We start from the raw sequence: 24,379 nt of genomic DNA, 5'->3' as shown, positions 1-24,379 counted from the left end.
CTGTGTCCCATCAGATGCTGGCATTGTTGGATGTTGGATATACTGAGAGCAACATTGGCTCTGTTTTGTCGAAATATATTCATAATGCTAAAAATTTAATTAGCTTACTTCCATCAATACCTACTGCTTCAATGATAGCTTGATCATTATCTACATTCATTACTGTCACTACAGGCCATTGCGAAGTTAAGTTAAATTGAACAGCATGTGGAAAGAGAGTTTGCTTAGGCATAAAGGTGTTGACTTACAAAAATACAGTCTTGTTGCAAGAGCACCAGGCACGCAATAGGGAACTGCTGCATACTGACGTTTCATCAACAGCCACGTACGGAGAACGAGGAACAGAGCCTACTATTTTACATAGCCTACTTCACAACACCTTGTGCAGACAGCGCAGTCGCCAGTGTCTCTCGCAAAGCCTGTGGCACTGCACAGAAAGAACTTCAGGATCCAAGCTATAGTTGCAGCATGTTACATACTCGGTATTCTGTGTCCAAGCATATCCGCCTGGCAACAGTTTAATTTGCTGAGCAGTTTTGGAAGATCGTTTTTCCCTCGGCTGATGTGACATTATTTCCCTTTGGAATGATGTGGACCTCTCATGACTCTATTGGATTTGTTTTCTTATCCAGTTTATGTATTCAATGTGGATTCTCCTTTGAAGGTAAGCAGAGATCGTCCTTCAAAAATGTGGTCCGTTTATAACCTCTGAGATCCTCTTTAGGAAAAACAATGGGTCAGAAGACCAAATAGAAATCTAACCCATTTTGTTTCTGTCAAAAGTGCCTTTAACTTAACCCGATGGTTTAAAAAACAACTGTGAAATGCGACATAATTTCAGTTGAGCTGTAAAATGAACATCTGAATATTATCAACAGCCTAAACGAGCAAAACGCAACTGTTGGTTGCTTAACATTTTGTCTGGATAATAATGTTGTGGTTTATAATGTTTTTTTTGCATGAATAGAACGTACATGCTTGACTATCTTACACAAGTTTATATATCAATGTAAGAATAACTTTGAAGAGACAGTGAGCGCGACATGCATTTAAAGTGGCTGATACGCAGGAATAGGGTGGTAAAATGTTAGACGGAGATATTTTTCAGCACCATGGACAGCTACCCTGTTGACAAACCAGTGGGAGCTCACGTGTAGCTTGGTGCTATGTTGGCTTTATAATGTCCCATTTGAAATTCTTCCTACGAATTGTACACATTTGTATTCAGCGTTGCCACTGTCTCCATAACGATAAAACACTGCCTCATGCAAAGACTTGACTCTTTTTTGTTTGTTGCGCAGTTCAGTGTTCCGGGGAAAATGTAACATATAACAGGCTATAAATTAATTAAGTATGACATTTTCATTGATTAAACCAACACAACATTTTACAACATTAAACACAGTCTACTTTAGCCTATTCCTATTTCATTTTCGTTACGCATCCCCACGCATTACGCATCAGATGTTTTCAGCAACATCCGAAGACTAAATAATGTTCTTCAAATGCCTTGAGACATTTTATCACGTTTTTCTCATACACTTATGTATTTTTGTGTCATACTGCATCAGAAAGCAGTAGTCGGTCACCAAATTTTTGCCACTTTATGATCAAGATGTGATGCCAGCTCTGACAGTTCTAGACGCAGGGGGAGCCCCGTCATGTCAGAATTCACTACTAGATTTAAACCTCAATCAAATATCAGTTTTAGTAATATGCTATGCCGTAAACACGAATGCAAGTTAGAAATCTCATGTCATAAGTTTTTTATTTTTTTTTATTTTTTTTTTTACATTATAATAGAGTATACAAAGTTGGAAAGACAAAGACCTCGAATTGATTGCGTCCAAGCGCTCATTGACTGCTTTCTCTTCCAGGGAAGTTTACTGATATCCCTTCCAATTTAACGGTAAAGGAGGGTCAGAACATTGAAATGGCGTGCGCCTTCCAGAGTGGAACCTCGTCAGTTTATTTGGAGATTCAGTGGTGGTTCATCAAGGCGCCAGAGGAACCCAGCTATAGCGAGGAGGAGGAGGCTGACGAGGAGGTACGGACTTCAGTTGCATCAAATAAAATGTATTAAAAAATCCCAGGAAATGCGATTTTAAGCACTGCTTCTATAGTGATATCGAACAAAATAAAAGGTTTTTATATAGTAAGTGCAGTTTGACATATTGCCCCTACACTTTGTGGCATAACAAGCCGTCCACCATTATGCACAAAAACCTTGTTATGACGAATACTGGAATTACTTTATCTGCATATAGCTCAAATAGCTATATGACCAGTGTAATGCTGGACTTGACTGGTAACACCTCAGTAACACCTCACAACATCTCTATCAGCTTTATCCTTCCATATAATATCACGGTGCTGACCTATGACAGCATTGTCATACAGTGGTTATATAATGCAAACAAAACCAGGGCTAATTGAAGTGAAAATGTTTAAGGTGCCCATTACTTCTGATTAAGAGCTACTTAGAAATGTTGGCATGAGTTTGCAAAGGGCCCTGATGCCAGAAATATGTGAACAGATATGGTTGTGTATGATTGGAGAGCCCTCTGACTCCATGCAGTGGAAAGCTTCAGTGACATATTCTTGTAAATTGCCTCATTATAGAAGCCTGTACAGTGTACTGAAACCCAACTCTGCTGGCATTTGTTATGCATTGCTTCAGTATTATTGGTACTTATGACAGTTTCTCGCACCAAATGGTGATCAGTTACTTTATGCGTGTCTGATTTGTTTGCTGCATTCATATAGCTGGTACATTTTACAGGAGTTTGGCAGTGTGTCATCACTGACATCAAACAGAGGAATGTTTCCTTTGATAAATTTGCCCTCTCTCGCAGTGACAACACAATGCAGAAACATAGGCCTGTTCTTGGATGCACACACGACTTCAAAACAGTTATTACTATTCCATTGTTGTCACCTATCGTGCTTTCACTGCCAAGTCTTTGATCCATTTTGATCCATCACTCTTAGATTTGGGCTGAAGGAGCTGTTGACGCACCCGTGGCACTGTTGCTCATAGGATCTCATTCTTTTCATGGCATCTGTTTGAAATGACAAGCGGTTTTGTCCTGTGAGATCATGGATTGGTTGAGAACAGATTTCGGAGCTATAAATAGACGCTGCATAAGACAGTCAAACTGAGAAGGAGTGAATGTGAAACAGTATTTCAACAGAAACAGACATACTATTTTTCAGTGTCCAGGTTGTTGTACATATCCTTCTGTTGAATAGCCATTTAGGGGTACCACCAGATCAGTGAAAATCATAATTTAGTGTGTGAGATATTGATGTTATAACATGCAGAGGTTGGTTGTTGTCTGAGCGCTGTGCTCTGGGGTAGGATGGCGAGGGGATTCACTCCTACTCAGGGTTGGATCTATCGCTATCCCTTTAATCCAGACTACCGCTGTTTTTCCATCAAATCAATTTATGGAGTAAATCTTGACAGTCATGTTCACAGGTAATTCCGTTTGGTGTGAGATTATGGGGTAAGTATAAGCAAAAGTAGTAAGGTAACAGTTGTGGTTCCTTGGCTCTTTGAAAAAGCCTGAACCATCAACTCCCAATAGCCGATTTTTGACAAGGGTTACTAGTGGCCAGCTAGTGCTCAAAGCCCAGTGCGTCAAACCTAGTGAACAAGGACGTTTGAATTTCCACGGCTGGGCTTTCTAGTCCCGCCCCCTAGTATGATATCCAGTTTGTCTCCATTTGCATTTTGCAATTCGTAAGGTGACGATTTATATGGAGACAACATGTCCTCCAGTTTCCCAACATGATCTGGTAACTTAAGCACTTAGTGTAGAATTGTAGTTGTAAAAATCACAATTCAAATCAATTTGATTGTGTAGTTACAGCAACCTTTCTTAGACCATGCCTGCCACCCACCAAGTTCGCTGGGCAACTAAAGCACTAGGATAATAAGAATATCCCGCCCTTGTTCTGATCCGCGCCCCTAGCCCCGTTTGGCCTTATAAGGACCAGGAGGGCAGAGGAGGCTAAAAGCCTGAGATTTAACCACCGAACAGGCCCGGAGTAAACACCGTTGAAGCCCGGGAGTGAATGTGGAAAAGCAATTGGCCTTGGCACGCACTGGCACGCATGTATGGCGTAAGCCCCGCTGTGGAAAGCCAACAATTGTGTGCCATGGCTCTCTGTCAGAGATAAGCAGTATCTGTGTTCAAAAACAGATGAAGTGTGAGAGGACAGGACACACCCTGGCCTCATTGACACCCGTCAGACTACCAGGGTCAAGCTGGAGAAGGTCTTTGAATGCAAATCATTGTTAAGCAATCTATTTTTTTGTTGGGGGGGGGGGGGGGGGTCGTAATTCACTCTGGCCAAGCTGTACCTTTTTAATGAGAACGCTTATTTCCTATTGTGGGTGTTTCAACAGGAAACATAAAATCCATAGCTACAGCCCTCTCTCTTGACCTTAATATCCACTTCCCCCTCCCCTTACTCTTACTTGCCCCTTGAGCCTCGTACCTTGTCTGGCCAAGATAATAACATTCAGAGTCAATACAATGCACAGCCCTGATAACTGCTTCCCATCGACCTCACTCTCATTACAGAGAGACACAGCTGTAACGGATGTAATGGTTTGCAGATCACACAATCAAGATGTGGGTGGAAAGACCCATCCCTACCTATCAGTGGGTTTTGCTCTCCTTTCATTTGTCTCTTTCTTGCAACTTCTCTTCTTGCACAGTTAATGGAGCCCTCATTACAGGATGCAAAGAACAATACTGATTTCTCATTTGGAATTATGTTACGTTATTGGAGCCAAAGTGACTTCAGTTGGAGTCAATTCATTTGATAGAGGATGGCGATAACTAAGAGATGGGTGAAGGAAAACATGTAGAAGATATGAGATGATAAGGATGCAAGGCCCTCTGGGAAATAACAAAAGACGTCTCACAGATCAGAGTGGTCTGAGGGGCTGAGTGTTATCATTATTGGACCAATCAGTCAATGATGGAGGCCATCACCAGTAATCATGGCAAAAAGGCCTCCAGAAGATGCACAAAAACATAGGCATAGTAGCAAGTGGCCTCAACCACAGATTTCCATTAGAAACACATCCTTACTAGATGCTTTGGTTCCAGTGGGCTTTGAAAAGCTAATAGATGTCAGAGACTGTGGAAATGGCTGTTGGTAGAATTTGAAGTCTGCAGTTGTGTGCAGTAATTTAAACATTATCTGTATCAGAGTTATCTGTATGCGTCTGTTGGGTGGTATTTTGCCCATAGTTGGTGACAGCAGCTGTACTGTACCAGCAAGACATTCTGTGGCAGTTATTTTATATTCGGAACGAATAATAATAATAGATTTCTAGATAATTATTCTTTTCGCTTCACATATGTTTCATTGTTTGAGTATTTTGCTCTTCACTTAAATCATTGGATGTTATTGCCTGGAGCAAAAGTGAGGTTCACTCCCCGTTGTAACCAAATTAATGAATCTACTTTCCGAAGTAAAGTATCTTCCAAAAAAATTATTTGACTCAGATTTCTTCGGTACATCCGAGCAGTTATGAAGGGGCATCCATTTTCTACATTTTGATAGAAACGTTTGGATAATAATGGTTCCTCAGTGGCTCTTGTCAGCATGACAGATTGGTACTGTCCTACTCTTGGGGCCTTTGGGAGGCCTTGAGACCACTAGTGGCAATGGTATGGAGTGTGATCTATTCTGGACAGTCACAGAGAGTGAGGTAGTCAGCAGTCTTAAACCTGCAATGTGTTAGAGGATAGGAGGCATAGACCACCTGGAGGGAAAGTCACGCAAGGGATTGATCAGTACCACAATGGGGTATAGTATATAGCATATACCAGTCAGAGAATAAGATCGTTCTTAAATTAACAATCAGATCATTTGTATTTTCTACGACTTTCAGAGACAATAGTAATGTCAGAAGGTCGTGTGATATGCAGAGCAACACTCTGGTTACGTAACTCCTACCAGTGTCCAAAGGCGTGCTGTTGAAGGCCACCACACAAAGGCAACTCTTATAAAGGAACATGACTAATGCAGGCTTGCAGAATGGAAATACTGCCGGCAGTCAGACCATATTTGGTGAGGGAATATGACAGGATTTGACAAGAATAAATCACTTTCAACTAAATATGAGCTTGAGAATAGGTGTGGCCGTGCCAGCAGCATCCTCCAATTCAATTTAGTGGATCAAACCAGAATCGGTGCTCTTTGAAGGCACTGGGCATAGGGGCTGGACTGACATTTATAGAATGACTACCATTTGATCTACTTCAGCAACTCAAGAGGATAATAGAGGAAAAGGCATGATGCATTCCTGCGCACGTGCGAGAGATACAGAGAGAGAGAGAGAGAGAGTTGCCAATGTTGCCATTGAGAGGGGGCAGGGTCCGGTGTTCTCTTGTGCCCCATATGGTCATATGAACCAAGATTAACCTTCTGTACTGTAGCTTTCACCTATCTCCAGATTGTCACCAGTGATATGAGAGGAAAGGGTTAATATATATATATATATATATATATATATATATATATATATATATATATATATATATATATATATATATATATATATACAGTATCACAGTGGGACAGGAAATTAAACATTGATTTAGATGATTAGAGGCCCAGGATGTTCGATTTCACGGACGGATTACAGAGGGACTGCCGCTTTGGAGGTGTGAAAATTATATAGGCTACAGGACTGCACTGCGACATGTTTTTTTTTTTAATTATTGGAACGCGAGAACAAGTGTTTTCCACTGTAAAGACAAATTATACAGCAAGTGTTAAAGTTACCAGTATGATGACCCTGATACTGTTTTCAAAAGGCAGAGGTCTGTTATATAATACATTACAAACATATATGGGGTTGAACTTTCCAGTCAGTTCACTGACAATACACAGCCATGGGAAATGCGACCACAGCATACTGGTTGAAGTATCTATTCTCCACAAGGACAACATGTTTGACAAAATAGTTTCACTTTCAAAAACTGGTCTTTTTAAATAACTTTTTGAAATTCTTCCTTTCATCTTCTTATTGTACTGATGGAATTATACACAAATAACCCTTAACATTATCAAACATTATGTCATGAATTATGCATTAAACACACATAACTACGTTAGGACATGAATACACTGTATGCCACGGTCTAATGAATTTAAGGTCTCATGGAGCACTTCTAAGAATTCCATTGAATTCAATTATTCAGATAACATGCTGTGCCTTATATTACAATAATTTGCCTCATATCCACTTGAGGAAAGTGTAGTAAGCACATGACTCAAATGTATTTGTTACCTAATGTAGGGTAATGGATTAGGCCAATTTCCTAAAGTGTATTATGCTGACAATGGGGGAAGGTATTTGTCATGGTTCCTTTAGGTGCTTTAAGGCCATAGGCATATAAGGTCTGAGACTAAAGTGAAGAGTTAGGCCAGGGTCAGAGTCCCAAACAGACAGACTGCAGGGTCAGGGGCCCCCACACAGAGAGACTGCAGGGTCAGGGGCCCCCACACGGACAGACTGCAGGGTCAGGGGCCCCCACACAGAGAGACTGCAGGGTCAGGGGCCCCCACACAGAGAGACTGCAGGGTCAGGGGCCCCCACACAGACAGACTGCAGGGTCAGGGGCCCCCACACAGAGAGACTGCAGGGTCAGGGGCCCCCACACAGAGACTGTAGACCAGGGGTGCCCAATACGTCGATTACGATCGACCGGTCGATCAGGAGAGTAGTGCGGGTCGATCGCGTGACAGTAAAACAATCACGCGTCATTTTATTTTTACGACGGACATTTGTGCTTCAGCACGGTACAAGGCAATTGAGCCAGTGTGAGTGCGCCACTTGATTGACGTACAATGCGGCCAGTCTGAGATCGCTATATATATATATATATATATATATATATATATATATATATATAGTATTTTTTAATGTAGGTAGATCATTTTGACCTGGTCATTTTGAAAGTAGCTCGCAAGCCGAAAAAGTGTGGGCACCCCTGCTGTAGACCCTTCTCCATTCCAGGGTGTGACACGCTCTGTCAGCCCGCTGTATCTGTCCTGCGAGTCTCGTACTGTAATAGGATGAATTAAGAGCCAATTTTTCAGCTTTTAAGACGGTTCTCGTGGATGTCTGGCGCGAGCGTGAAGTAGGCGAGTGTCCGCACATAAACGAGGCTGATTGGATTAAACATGATGATACTGACCACGTCACTGCTGCACTGTCACTTCTGTATACCCTCCCCCCACCAGCTTAAAATATGAGATAAGTCTGAGAGAGAGAGAGAGGGGGAGAGAGAAGGAGGGAGAAAGAGAGAGAGAGAGAGAGAGAGAGAGAGAGAGAGAGAGAGAGAGAGAGAGAGAGAGAGAGAGAGAGAGAGAGAGGAGTCCTCTATGCCACGATAATAGAGCTGTCACACTATTTTGATTCAGGGCATTGATTCAGTTTTTAATTGCTTTGTGCCTCTACTGGCTAGTGGTCTGAGGACATTACAAGTAATGCATTGTACAGTCGAGCACTTATGACACTGATCACAGAGTGATATGTTCTCTGTTGTCACTGTCAATAATACTTACCCTTGCACTATCAATTGTTCCCTCGCTAACTTGTGATCATATCGCAAGTATAGCCAATTCAACCTCCTTATTATCTATGGTTTTTTTTTTCAAATTAGATTTGAACATTTCCTGAGAGAACATCCATTGTCGACTAGATCTGTGTGCCCTTGGTGAAGAACATGAGCCACAGACGTCAAACAGAATGGACACTACGCTGAGCTTGGAGGGTTACAGGTCATTCCTCAAATCAGATTCACTTTGACGCTCTGACGTTCCCTCAACCTTGACATGTGCTGTGTTCTCTACACACTGGTAACCAAGCTACCAGGTTACCATGGTAAACACAGTAGGCAATAACACAAGACAGGACAAGACAGCAGTTACAAGATTGTGTGATGGTTGGACTCACATTGAGGCAATTTTCCATGATGCCTTTGAGATGGCCAAGCAACAAGAGTTTGGATTTAATTATCTAATTAGACATCCAGTGTAGGTTTATTTCGTAAAGGATTATCTACACTTCCACTTAATATATACAACCAACTAGAAAAAGAATACGGTGGTGGGGCCTCCTTACATGCATTTTAAATTCAGATAGAGACAAGGCGAAGGACATATTTAAAAAAAAGTACAAATTCAAGCTGGACTTGAATCTCTTTAGAAGGTTTTAAAAGGCATTTTTGGTTATACAGGTTCCTGGAAATCAATACTATCCTGTATACAGGAGGCAGTATTCTCACGTTGTCTGTAACCCAGGGTCAATGACAGTCTGAGGAAGAAACATACACTTTGGAAGAAAAAAAATGTCTTCTGATTCTCAGCTCTCAGGTGGAAGCAGATAGAAACCACTTTCAGTGAGTGAAATGAGTCATTTCAAGCTGTCAATCATAGAGCAGAGCTGATATCTGTTTGAGGCCGGAGGTATCAATCACCCGACTGGCCCTGCCGGGCAGAGCAGTGTTGAGCTTGGCTGCTGCTCATACAGACTCCATGGAGCATCAACACACACACACACACACACACACACACACACACACCCCCCACACTTTCATGTTGCGCTACTGTGGCAGGATATGTCATGCAGTTGTGTAATAAATGTAAACAAAGTATGTATGTAGCTAGCATAGTTGGCTTCATGGAAAATAACGACAACACGAGTTAGAGTTTATTCCCAATTGACATACAGTATTTGATGCCTTAATGGATGTTAATGTGTCTGGCTGAAGTCAATTAAACTATTAAATTCAATGAACCTAAATATGCTTCAGACAATACTTTTCAGATGACTATACTTTGTCAGTAAGGGCATTCTTCTTCAAAAGCTTGGTTGTTGTGTTATAGCAGTTAGGGCCCTGACATTAGGTGTGTGGTGTGAAATTCGCCGTACAGTTATTAAAGCTATTTATGATTATTACTTTTTCAGAGATCACATTCCAAACCCCCTTCTTAGGTAAATGGCATTGTTCTCAGGTATATAGCATCTGCAGTGCAGAACTCACTCGACTTGCAATTTTCTTTTGCTGCTATGTGTCTTGAATGAGGCACATGAGCTTCAAAGCAAGTATTGTATGGATTTCCAGTAAAAGTAGAGAGGGATAGATTACAGGGGGACAGTAACTCTTTTTCGACTCTCCCTTTTTCTCTTAACTCTCCATTGCCTAAAAGAGGTCTATTGCATTTAGAATCAAAGCACCCAGTGAGGCACAGTCTTTCAATAATGCAGCACATACCTTCCCCTGGTGTGCCAAATGAGAGGAACACATTGCTTCACTTTCAAACCCTAAATCAAGTACTAAATAGCATTGCTTTGAAGAGCTTCGGGTATTATTGTGTTTGATTTGTGAAAGTACCACATTCTTCTTCTCATTTAATCACCTTTGAAGGTCAATACATTTCTGAAAGCCAGTGGTTGAATACTGTATTGACAACTCAATCCACGATTGTCCCTTGAAAGTGAGCTTCTAACCTACAGTAGAGTTGGGCTGGTACCAGAATTCTCAAAACGTTCCCATCTAAAATATCTTCTACACCCAATTTTATGAGAACAAACATTTTGCAACTTATGAGAACAAACATTTTGCGACCACCTTGAGGATGGCAGCGGCTTGAACTGACTTCATGAAATCATCAACGGTGCCCATTTGCCAGATCCTGTAAATCCTTTACCAATAATGGGTGACATGACCAAATGCAAATGACATAATACAGCTGCCTTTTGACACAGGTATGCATGTACATTTCTGACGTGACGTCGCCAACCCACCACCTATTCAATTAACAAAAGTAATCAAGCTAGTATTCTCTCATGCGCTTTGCAGTTAATGTTGAATTATATTTTGAAAAGCTGTTTTTACCTACAAAGGTCTAGCCTCTACATTCCTAATGTTCGCTGACTGGCTACACACATGACGCCAGCTGTCCAGGTCCCTTCCTTTGTCGTCTGCTATGAATCCAACATGTTGTCATACTGGGGCAGTATCATTTTTTTCATTTTTTTTCTTTTACACCGAAACAACTCTTCCCCTCCCCCCACGTGAGTGTATTCATCCCACCATGCTAGCCCGAGGCATGCATCAGTGCATGCTAGCCCGAGGCATGCATCAGTGCATGAGTTTGTTTACTTAGTTTCAGAACCTTTCTTTCTCTCTGTCTCTCTGGCTACCATAGCAGGCTCAAAATCTCCCACAGTGTCACTGATCACACCTCACGCACTGGATATGCCATTGTATTCATTGCATGCACGTCGGCTCCTACATCTGGCAGGTGTAATGGCAAAATAATGGTATGGACGGTGTGGCAGGAATTATCCCAGTGTATGCATGTACACCATATGCTACCGGTAATACCTTCCACCGGCCCAACCCTAATCTACAGTACATTCAGTTATTCAATCATACTCTTCCAAAATGGATCCAAGAGGAAATGACACAGTAAGCATTCATAGAGAAAATGCAAACAGATACAAGGCCTAGGGGCAGAATCCTGACATGTTAAAACACGTTATGCAAATCTACTGTAGAAATGAATACATGATTAACGTAAAAGTTCTCGCCGAGTTAGGATTTGGCCCATAATGTATACAGAAAGTTAAGGAATAACATATCCCCAAATCTGTCATTAATCTATGCTTTTGACTTAAAAGTCATGGAATATTATTTAAAGGTTGATTGATACACCAATTAGTCTCCATCAAATTGGATAATATCTTAAAATGTTATTAGACGGTGCATATTTAAGTGAGGGCTGCATAATTACAGTGATTATTCAACTTGGATCTGAAGAATGTCTCTCAAAACAATTTTTCCCCCCAAAATAGAGTAGCTTATCACCTAGTATGAGGAACCATGTTAAAACTAGCAGAGTCATCGAGAGAGAGGTTACAAATGTAACCCAGGTTCTCTGAAGGACACGAGGGAGCGCCCTCACTCTGGGACACGCACTCTTGTGTACGTGAGCCTTTTGCTGAAGACCCCTATTCAATCACGCCTGGTACATGCCGGTGATGCTTGCAAGTGATAGCCCCGTCTATCATCCGTCCCAATAATGGGATGCGGCAAGCGCGTCAGTTCATCCAGCGAACCACTCTTCACGAGCTCAGCATGAGAGGGGCAACGAGGTGAGGGGGTTTCCCTCATCTCCTTCAGAGAACCTGGGTTACACTTGTAACGTTTAGTTCTCTTTCAGTCGACTTGGTTCTTACGACCGGGCGACGTTGCATTCCCTTCAATAAACGACGTACAAGAGGATGCACCCCTGTGGTCGTCCTACCGAAGCCTACATAGCACGCTGAGATGGCAGCCAGATAGATCTTCACGTAGAGAAGGCTTTGCCCTTGTCGGGCAGGTCCTGTAAAAAAGAGACGATCGCAGAGATAGGGCCTTGGAAGAATGGCACAATCTCACGGCTTTCCCACCACACCTCAAACAGCCTCGATTTTAGGTCATAAGACTCCCTAGCCCTCTGAATTGTGGCAACCATGATCAGTGGTAGGCCTTCCGAGGCTTGGTTGGACCTGTCACAGGCCAAACCCAGAGATCAGCTCAGGACGAGGATCCCTGCACAACAGGAGTTGCCAAGGGGGTGCGTAGATTAGCTGAGCTATCTGCGACTTCCAAGGTTTTCCAGGCCAATTCGGGAAGGACGAACCATTCACTCTCACTCTGTCGAGTGTGGGAGGGATTAGGCTCATTGGAGGGAAGGCATGTAGGAACGCACGTGGCCACTGGTGGGCAAGAACGTCTGTGCCAAGCAAAGCTTGGTGATCTGGGATCGCAAAGAATAACGGACATTGCAAGTTTTTTCATGATGCAAACAGATCTACATTTGTCATGCTGTAGTGTCTCCAAACCTCTTGGATGATCTGCAGGTGTAGTCGCCATTCCCCTGGAAGGGGTCCTCCCTGCAACAGTTAGTCCGGTGTGGTAGACCCAGGGGGAATAGAGTGACATGATGGAGCCGAAGGATGGGAGGTCGCCCTTTGGGGTTATCCCATCAAGCCTTGTCCTCTTTGGCGGTGGCAAGGCCTTGGGGAGCCCAATTCCCCGAGTCCGTTTTGGAGGAGCCCTCATCCTTCGGCCTCCTACACCGCCTTGGCAGGTTGGGCAGAAGGGAGGAAATCCAGTTCAGCACCATGTCCATCCCCGTTGGAGAACTCTGTGTTGGAGGCGCAGCCAGATAGCTTGCAAACCCAAACCTCGCTTCTGTTGTCCTCCTCATTCAACTCCATACGCTCATCGCCGAACTGGAGCTCAAGGCGGGTCCGGTGATGGAGGATGAGTCGGGGGGCTGTCTCCATGGGGGCCATGAGGGCTTTGCCCTCGTCAAGGTACTCCACAGCAACAACGCCCTCATCGTACCTGAGCCTCCATCAGAGTACCTCAGTATCCAGCAGAGCGCAGAATGAGGTGTAAGTACGGCGGTCCGTGCCTGGATGAAACGCAGGCACAACAAGTTACTTAGTTAGCTGACCAACCAAGTGCTAGCCGTAGCCTCACAGCAAATTATAATCACCTGAAGAATTATCGTCCAGCTAGCAAGGGTTAAACAATTCCAAAGAATTGCAAGCTCACATGCTAAATATAGACATTCGAGAGTTGTCCTGCTAGCTCCGGGAGTTTACAGGCGCTTACTACCCTAACCCTAATGAGGTGAAATTCGTCAAACTTGGCTTAGGAAATTCTTCTAAAATCTTCATTGAATGTCGAGCTGACATTAAGTCTCATGATGTTTATTTTGTATTGACCATGCTTCAAAGTGTCATCTGTAATTCCCCATTCTCCAAGTCAACTTGAATTGACATTTGCCTCCAGCTTCGATAGCCTGCCTCTGTCTCCTCATTTATAACATTCCTGCTCTCCCTTTTTTCTCTCACAGAGATGGATTATACTGCCAGCAAAAAAAGAGAAAAAAACTACCCAATCAATTATGACTTCACATATTCGCCAAGCAAACCTTTATTTAAGTCAAGCAATAGGTCTCTCTTTTCCCCTTTTTGTTTCCATTTCTGTGCTCATATGCTATGTTTTACATTTTGTGTACCAACTTTTGAGAGTACAAATGAAATTAATATAGCATGTGTAAAAAATGCAAAAAGTAGGCACTGTAGCTTTGTGAGATTCTGAAAATAACTACGTGAGATTCGAAGGCTTCCAAGTCTATTTGTGTTAAAACGGATGAAGGCGTCACACACTGAAGCGAACTGAAGTCTTTCACTATGCATGTGAGCCCGGACCCTGGCTTTTCGCTTGTCATTCTCTAATTGTGACACTTACATACATGGCTAGTGGTTACCAAGGTGTGGGTGTCGGAACTGAGGCTAGGGTGGTTGGCACATGTGGTTTCTCATGCCATTTTTAGGCCGGTTCCTGAAATATACTGTTGAACGCTACTTGCTCAGTCTGACGTACAAATGTCTCAAATGCCGAGCAGCAGTATTCCCCTTTCCTCTGAATGTCCACACAACCATTCATCCTAGTGGGAGATACTGCTGCGCACCTATTGTATGTGTACTGTAATTCACATTGCAGCATCTGAGATTGTCCAATGGCTGTTGTTTGTTGCAGTGGCTATTGTCAGCATTAACAACAGGTTAGGCCATTGCGTCTCGAGCCCACACTCAGGAGGCAGTGAGGTTTGTAATTAGGGAGCACTTAAGAACCTGCATGCTGTTTTATGTACTCTACATTTACACACACTCTTACTTAATCATTAGGAGCTTGATGGTACTTATAAAAAAAGTCAGATCAATGATAGGTTGGTGAGTCACTTGCCTGAGACTTAAAATCTTGTTTTAACTCCCTAATCCAGGCTAAAAGGAGCAGGGCGTAAATGTGTTGGAATTCTGCCACCACGGCGAAATTCAGTTAAAATATCCAAACATCTTCCCTAATGATAGTATATCCATTCCCTGATCGCTAACAATTAAATGCAGTCATTACTACCATTAGGAAGCTTTTAGAAAGCTTGAATGTTACATACTGGACCTTTAAGCTCAGTGGGCACACCGTTTTGTGGAGAGAAATGTAGGGTTCAAACTCAGTTGGTCACAACTCAGTTGGTCACAACTACATAGAATTAAATGTACCAAGAATGTACCAAGCCTCCTATTGAAGGATTACAGTGTTTATTGTTGACTGATCATATCACCTGATAACCTTTTTAAAGGTGCTCATTGAGTTGGACGAGACAAAGATTCATATGGTGACAACAACGACAAGGATCAGGTCTTTCATAACAAGTTGTGGCCTATCAGAATGAAATATGTGAGAGACAATCATAACAATGCGGGGGAGGCATGTCTATATTTCAACGTAAATTGTACCATTCTTCTCTCCTGGGATTAATTTAGTTGAAGGGACCCAGGCAGCCCTTTTGCATTATTCACAGTAATTGTAGGACACATTTTACAAGACGTCAATTTGGGTTTGCATGAGGAATGGCAGTGTGTCATGGTGGAGGGTTTTGTAATAAAGAGACAAGAGATTGAAATTGAGATACTGAAAACTGCTGAGAGTTTTTGGCTCAGAAGGCAGCCATGCGTTAGAAATGAATTATAAATGGGAAAATAATGGGGGCTCTGTTTCTTACTGTCACCAAAAACTTTTGCATCACTGTCAAATACTTTTAATCATTCTGAAGAACACTTGTAAATTAAACAAAACACATCTGGACAAGAAGAGGATAATTATTGATGAAAATGGCATTGTGAGACTGTGAAATACCCTCAGCCTGTATTTCCTATTGCTAGACTATAAACTAACTGTCATGTACATTTGAATAGATTTCTCTTATCATGAAAGCAACACATTTCTTTGACAGTTAAATCTCGAATGACACACACAATGTCTGCCTTCAAGTGGCCTATAAATGTCTATTACAACCAATGATGAATGCCTGGATTCTGAAGTATTATTGGAAATTCATTATGTCACAATTAAGTTAATTGCATTTGTACAGGCTGGATGACTAATGGGGGTTCTACTGTTAAAATGCCCAACGTTTTTTATAGTTTGCAAAGTGACTGTAAATTCACCAGCCCCAATTGGGAAAAGTACCCCATAAAACTGAAATGTAGGAGTGAACAGGGAATACAGATGAAAGTCTCTTTCTGGTCACTGATGGGTTGATATTCTGTCAGATTATTCAATACATATATACATATATACATATATACATACATATATATATATATATATATATATATATATATATATATTGGTATATCCATATTTGGACTATTAAATTAATGATATACAGTATGGCCATTGATTCTTGATGAATATAACTTATAAACGTTTCATGACTCTGAAGGTAATCAGCTTAGTTCAACTGTCTTACCCCATCAAAACCCAAAACATATGCTTGTTTTACTTCATAAACAATGTATACTATATGTTTTGTATAGCTTTGGATCTCATGGATGGTCAGTCCTTGCATCCATAGATGCATCTCAGGTGTTTACCAAAATAAGTTGTGGGCCACTTTGTTGGTGTTTGAATCCCCGATTGCCCCTTTAAAGGAGAATCCCTATTTTATGTGACTAGCTTTGAACCATGGCCATCTACAGGCTACAAGACTGTGTTAGGCAGTTTAGCTAAAGCCTAGATATGACCTTGGGTAACCTGCCACCATAGCTCACCAAACTACCTCCACTACAATACAATTAGCTGACTTATATACTGTGTGGACTGTCTAGGAAGTCCATACAATCACAATGACATTTGTAAGGGAATTGATTGAGATAGATAGACTACAGACAAACCCATGCCACATCTACACCATTTAATTCCACCTGACCATTCAAAACGTTGCCTTGGTGATACAAAAGAGAAAGGTCCCTTTGTGAAAAGGATAACATGCAAGACTCTTGCATTGACGGTGATAGAGAGAGATTGCTTCTAATTCTGTCTATTAATCACATTTGACATGGTTTTCCATTGCACGCATTGGCCTCTCGAAGGTAATAATCTATTTGACAGAAAACTCGCTGGTTGAGATTTTCTTAAGTAGCTTCTGTATCTCTCTGCCCTTATTGCAGGTCTCCTGTGGCGCTAACAGCTTTTATCTTCACTGTAGGTGTTTCTCTCACAGGCTGGTTTGAAAGAGGCTCCGTGGTTCTACTCCGCTCTGTTCTGTAGTCAGCAGACTTTTTCTGGGCAGAAGTCCATTTGGCATTCAGTGTAGGATAAATAAATTATACCCTCTAAAATCAATGCCCAGTCCATGATGTAGGCTTTGGGCTGAGTGTTTGCCATCGTGCCAGAATACTGCCACCAGTGCAAGAATAGGGGCATGCTTGAACCTACCGTAGAACTGTGGTGTTTTTGATGGCTCTGCTTTTTCACATTTTTGAGTCTCTCATTTGAAAAGCTGTTTTAAGTAAAGCCCCCAGAGTGAACATTGTTTTTGGGGTGCGAATTTAAATAATCAGTGCCAGTTTAGTGCATTGTCTTAAGTCAGATAGCGTGACTCTGTCTGCACTGATCTGTATCATGTCAAAAGTAGCCCGGCTAAAATGTGCTTTAATATCGTTGCCTCGGTTACAATGTGTAGTACTACTCGTAACTGCAACAATAAATCTATCAATTATTTTCATGTTTTTCTTCAGCGAATTACTTAATTACATGACCTTGAAACTAGCAAAGGAGTTCGGGTGAAGATGCAGTCGTTATTTAGTTTGGAAATGTACATGAAAACTAGCATAGTTCAGTGAGCCAGCCAGCTGAGCGACTCACATTTCGCATGAAATGAAACAGGTGCTTTAGCTGTGCAAACTTAACAGTGCATATAAATTATTCTAAAAGTGACTTCAAACAACAGCAACTGACAATGTATATCGATATATACAATGTATATTTATCGTTTTGTAACATTAGTAGCAGTCCCATAGAAAGCAATAGGAGGGAGCATGGATCTCACAAAAGAGGATCCGTTTTATCGGTTTTCAGTGGTTGGATAGTGGTATGTAGTATTTTTCTCCATTTCTATGATAAACTGTGTATTGATGTAGCTATCAAACATTTATAGCCACCGATGGTTGATGCTGCGTTTACACCCAAATCAGCTTTGGAGTGCCCTGTACTTTAGGAATGCCAGAGGTTTTTGGACTATTTCTGTATCAGTGACTGCACATGCTAGACTTCCATAAACATATATCTGCTCCTTGCAAACATTTCCCCCAAACTGGCACTCTCTTGGAGAGCTATAATGGACTGCTGTCCCTTTTTTCATATTATAATTTTCTTTTTTTCTCCTTATTCCTAGATGGAAATGATACCAGAGCCAGATCCATATGATGATGGGACTAAAATAAGTGTAAGTTTACTGCATGTCATAACTATCACTATTTCTAAAGTGTGTTGACTCATGTGTGCTAATAAACTAGTCATATCCACAACCTTTGGTACAGTAAGTTGACTTGCATGTGGTAGTAAGAATGACAGGTTGACTATTAACATGTGCTGGTATTAACAACATGTCATGGCCACCACCCTTTACACACAAGCTTCGTTTGATGTTACAGACGGTGAAGGTACAAGGAAACGACATCTCCCACAAGCTGCAGATCTCCCGGGTGGGGAAGAGTGACGAGGGCTTGTACGAGTGCAGAGTCACCAACGCCAACTACGGGGAGCTGCTGGAGTACAAGGTCCAGGCCTACCTGAAGGTGAACGCCACAGTCCGGCCCCGTGTCAGGCCCCCCAAAAAGACCTCCCCACTGCACCTGACGGACAAGAAGCCCCGCAAGACCAGCTCATCTGCAGCGCAGGACAGCCTGAGCTCCGACCAAAGGGTGGGATCTACATCCACCTCCCACACGTCATCATCCAAGACAGTCAAACACAACACAGGTAAGATACGTCTGCTGAGATGGGACTGTCGTTGTTTGGTGTTTCAATGGCAAGCATGGGGTTAATGACGGAGATCAAAACGTTTATCTGTTTGTTGTTTTTAATGACTAGAATAGCATTGATCATCCGATCTATACGTCTTTCAGTCAGTGTATGTATGTCTACATCTATCGGTGTATTTACTTTGAAGTCTGTCTTTGCTCTGTCCAACCATCTGTTTGTCTGTGTTTCTGTTCAATGATGTGTCTGCTGGTCACTTACTTCAAATGTAAAGTCATTCACCCATGGAGCTAACCAGTCAAATACGTTCTGTATGTACACAGAGAGATACTAAATACAGCAAAATAATCCCCCCAAACTGCAAGAGAGAGAGAGAGAGAGAGAGAGAGAGAGAGAGAGAGAGAGAGAGAGAGAGATTACAAGGCGCTCAAATTATGCTGACAACTGTGTTGTGCTGAAGTCTCTGTATAGTGTTTGACACTGATAAATGCTCCTCCATGGCTTCTCCTGTGGTCTTACCTCCACTGAACAGCTCCAGCAATATCATGGCTGCAGGACAGGATTATATCACTGAAAATGCAGGTTTGAAGCTGATGAACACCAATAGTAAAATGTGTGGATGAAATTAGACCTCTGCGGGTACAGATATGACTTTTTCTGCATTGCCCTATAGTGATGCGCACGGTGGTTTGTCTGTATTACGGGAATGGCAGAGCAGACTAGATCCATGTGTCAGCTGTAGTTACATCACAGCTTGCATACACCGGTTTTGACATTGTTGTTTTCTCAAATCTCAGATGTGACTGCATTGGAATGTACAAAGTGTCCCTGGAGCGAGATGTTTCCATACATTTTTTAAACTTTCAAACACCCCTGTGTCATGCCTGGCAAAGCTGACTGGCGAACTAGACAGAGAGCTGTGAATCACAGGTGAACGACACCTTGCTACACTGCCATCTGATATCCCTACTCTACCACTGGGGATTTGCTAGACATATCAAACTGTGTTATGGCATACATCAGTGGCCCACAGCTAGTACCATCATGGAGGGAGATACAGTATATGGCACGAGTCCAGGACTAGTCCCAACTGTATGGTGGTGGCAGGGAGTCTACACTGCCCCACATTTAAATTCTGCATTCCAAACTGGAACATATTTAATCGAACAGTAGACTATCAGACAGGTAACGATTTCCACTTTATAATGTTAAGTGCTTTAAGACCTATCATTGTTGATAACTATAGTACTGGGGGGCATGTCATCAATTAAGACTGGCAACTTATGTTATTTCAAGCCGCTGGTCATTTCCTCATTCATATACAGAATCTATTAAGTAATCCATATCACCACTTGGAAAAAGGGAGGGTGAATATATTTTTGAATGGGGATTACATGCATTGATTGAGGGATTCACAGCAAGCTTTGAGAGTAGAGCAGAGCAGAGCATTCTCTATTGGTAGTGCAACCCACAGCCCTCCCTGGGAGGATGGGGACTGATTAATTATTCCTTATACGGAGGATGTTTTGGCCCAGCGTGATTGCTGCTCCTCTGTGGTGCTCCTGTTCGCTAGATCACCCAGGGCCAAATGAGATCTGGCAGGGAGGAACGGAGGGTCACAGGCCTCAGTCTTTTTCCCCCTCCCGATATTGAGCTTGGCCGAAAGAAAGTGTCCCCAGACAATTCTCCTCTTAGAACATTGCTGTGCTTGGTCTGACGGAGAAATCCAGTAAATGTCAACATGATTTAGCGAATATTTCATTTTCTATTTCCTCAGTGCTGCCTTGTTTCACAGGATTACATTCTTGTGCTCTTTTTTTCTTCTCTGTCTTTTGCAATCTCCGCAGGTACGGAACAAGTTGATTAGAGAATCAGATTTCTTTTGATGTTTTTGAACCTAGTATTCCTTTTTAGTGTGTGTGTTCAAGGAGAATTTGATGGAGACGCTTGTGTGTTGATACAGTCGAACAATGCCAGTCAGAATACCTTTCCCCCTTCCCACCAAATGAAATGGACACATTTAAATGAATGGACACATTGAAGTCTGACATCACCCGATTCATTTCAACAATCGTAGGTCGTGTCGCTATTCCGCCAACGAAATCCGTACTTTCTTGCCGCCATTTTGTTCTGTCCACCCACTGAACGTGCTCAGTATTCGCTCTCGTCTAGGACAACACGAGAAGAGCGCGTGAGCAAAAGCGACCCCTGGGCAGCCACATGTAGGCCTCTGCCGATCGAGCATGCGCACTGGGTTACCAAAACGAGAATCACACGGCAACGCGTAGGCTCTGCCAACCGAAGCACACGGGAACGCGCCTCACCCCTCAGCCAGCCAGCAACAGGGCAATACAGATACAGCACATCATTCAGCTGAAAAAACAATACCCGCTATAGAAGTCACTTCTCTTCATCCAAGGCTACCAAAGCACATATAGGTAAACTGCAGTAACCTTAATGGGTAGCCTACATCGTAATTATTAAATGTGTATTTATTTTGTTCTGACGTTTAATCATTTATGCCCTATTAAGATCAATGGCTGTAAAATAAGTATAGCCGTAGTGTAATTTATTCTGATTCTATGAAAATCCTTTTTTGTATTATTTATGAGAAGCTCCTAATCTGTCTAGGTGTTCAAAATATACCAGACGATTTCAATATGACCACAATATTTCATGTTATTTCATCATGAACCAATTTATTATCAATCCCGTCTAGCCTACTAAATCTCATTTATTCTCGATGTAGCCTAACCAGAAAAGTATAGGAGTTATGTAATGTGAGAAACATGAGTACTGCATTCGAAGTTGACTCAGATGGTAATGATTTGAAAAATGTATTAACTGTTTGATCCAAAGCATATCAATTGTGAGGTGATGGTAAAGTATACTTATAGAAAGCCTTACGAAGTGTAGAATGATTATCCACTTGATATCATCATCTGAAGTAAATTACCGTCCCACAGAAAACATGGTCCAAATATAACCACATTTTAAATAGCCAAATAAGCCTTCATAATATCCTCCATCATTAGCCACAATTGAAAAGTTCTTGATATCATCTCATGATGTTTGCTCATGGCAGAATCCCTCAGTTCTGTCAAACCTTGATTAGCATTTCACTGTAATTGTGTCAACAGGTATGTAAATAGGTTTGGATTTTGAAGACATGACGTGCTGCAGAACTAAAAGCCTATTTCCACCAAATGGATGTACAATATAGACTAACACAAACCTGGAGACCGGCAAACTCAGGAGTCATTAGAGAGAAATGGTGCTGCCAACTTCGGTGTACTCAACAATGTGTAGGCTAATGTACAGTAAATACCCCTATGCCTACAATTTGAGAAGACAAATACTCACGTTACCACAGCTCATCAACATGAAAATGACACGCTGAATTGCATGGGTATTATAAGTAGCCAGGCCATGGATAAATAGGCTATAGGCTAATTAGGCTAAGATAAATAGGCTATGTAGCTTAGTTTGTCCCATCTTTCATGAACAAAAACGTTGGGCCTCCCACAACAGTACGATTAGTACAATTATAAACACAAGACAGACAACAGACAACTGGTCAGTTCAAAATAGTGAAAGAAATTGATGCACAAATTCTCAATGCTTTATACAGACATTTTTTGGGGGGACGAATCCATGTGGTAGACCAATCGCAAATTATGTCACAATTTAAAGTAAATGAATAATAATGATCCAAATAATATGTAGTTATATTTTGGCACAATTATATTAGTGTGACACGGTTAATCGTTACAATTTTGTGCAGCCTAATCATCGCTGTCATCATTTATTAACTTGAAATGAATTGCCATCAAATGATTCCCTTTGCAAAATCTGAATTTATATCTCTCATAGTCTCTTAAGTCTCATAATTTTCAACATTAGTGTTCTTTATTGTCATAATGAACTATTGACGATGCATCACAGTCATCATTAAAATAAATGATTCATTATTACATTTTTATTGGGCCCCAATATTGTGATCAACTATTATTGAGAATATACAAAATAATAATGCATGTACTGGCCTATACCGCACACAGAATGTGATTTTATGTACTTTAGTGTTCAATTGTTGCGGCACTTCTGGATGCAACACGCCAAAGTGTAGCATGGTTCATAAGGTTTCCATGCGCGTTCTCAGTGCCTCGCTCATGCTGATAGAATCCCTGCTCGTTCCTGCCCCTTGGCAGACTCTTATATATGACATCAGCGCTTTATAGAGGTAAGAGAAATGCTTCTGTCGTCTGATCTGGGCTATAAAAACATTACGGCGGCCAAGACATGAATTTATATATTTTAAGTAATTGTATAAAAAAAGAAATAAAAAAAAAAGAATCAAAGTCACCCTGGAATCGACCTAATTTGGCCAGGAACAATACCGACTCCACTATCGGAATTGCATTGGGAATTGTCTTTTTGGGCAGAACTTCAAGTGAAAATTACAACGGTACCACAAGTGGCCACTCGGTTTCGCGACTGATCCCCCTTTCCCTCCGTACTGTACAGTATGTTCTGCATCAGAAAGAAGTGACTCGATACATTTCTCTTCATCTTGTTCTTATCATTTCAAGGACAATATCCTGGAGACACAAATGAACCAAACAAACTTACATTATTGCCATGCAATTCAGTATCACATTTGTCAGACAGTGTGGGTTGCTCAAAATGGAGTGAAAACTGCCTGCAGTATAGACAGCAGCTTGATAAGTTAAGGCAATGGTAGCTGTCCATGTAAATCCTTTTCATGGCAGTTCAAAGACAGTTTCTACTTCCTACTTTAGGCTAAGATTCTATCGTAATTTGTTGTGGGTGTTTGAAGAAGAGGGTGTTTATTTTAAAAACATTTAAATTGATTTACTGACACTTGGAACCTGTGGCCTCAATCTAGCCTAGCAGACATATTCAATGCAGGCTGTGTGCATTTTTTTAATGTTAAAATCAGATCATTGTGAACTCTGTGCACAATGTACACAAATCTTAATAATAAGATTAGAGTAGCATCATCCTATATGTTTCCTCAGCATTGCCTAGAAGAATGATTTGTTCTTCTACATTCACTATGAATACTCAAAATGTACAACTATACAGTATGTGAGTAAGAAAAATAAATTCTACCTCTTTAGGAGGAACTGTTTGTTTTCACCAGTGCTGGAAAGAAAGACAAGATTGTACAGTATGTCTTACTGTATACCTTTTTTCACAGGTACAAGAATAGCGACAAGCTATGGACTTGCTGCCCTTCTTCTGGCTTGTGGCTTCGTGAGGGATGCGTTGCTATAGTTTCAACAACTGACTTGATTCCCACAATAGCACCCTCTCTTCTCAAAACAAAGAGAAAATTGCCTGTTATTTCCATGAAGCGGACTGCACAGTTGGCCCTCATTTTCAACCACTTCTCTGCACCCAACGCATTCTTATTATCTACT

The 24,379-nt window shown here is 41.6% G+C and overlaps 1 protein-coding gene across 1 annotated transcript; it reads left to right on the top strand.

The window, feature by feature from the left end:
- Window positions 1-585: 585 nt before the first annotated feature.
- On the top strand, window positions 586-24,233 carry vstm2a (V-set and transmembrane domain containing 2A; the record flags this gene model as incomplete). The annotated part of the gene is made up of 5 exons (XM_083668648.1): window positions 586-664; window positions 1,878-2,047; window positions 18,346-18,396; window positions 18,605-18,932; window positions 24,157-24,233. 5 exons carry the CDS (start codon window positions 586-588, stop codon window positions 24,231-24,233), a joined length of 705 nt encoding a protein of 234 aa, XP_083524774.1.
- Window positions 24,234-24,379: the final 146 nt, after the last annotated feature.

This window comes from Argentina silus, assembly GCF_951799395.1.
Source record: "Argentina silus genome assembly, chromosome: 1".
NCBI lineage: Eukaryota > Metazoa > Chordata > Actinopteri > Argentiniformes > Argentinidae > Argentina > Argentina silus.
This window is presented reverse-complemented; position numbering and strand designations above follow the sequence as displayed.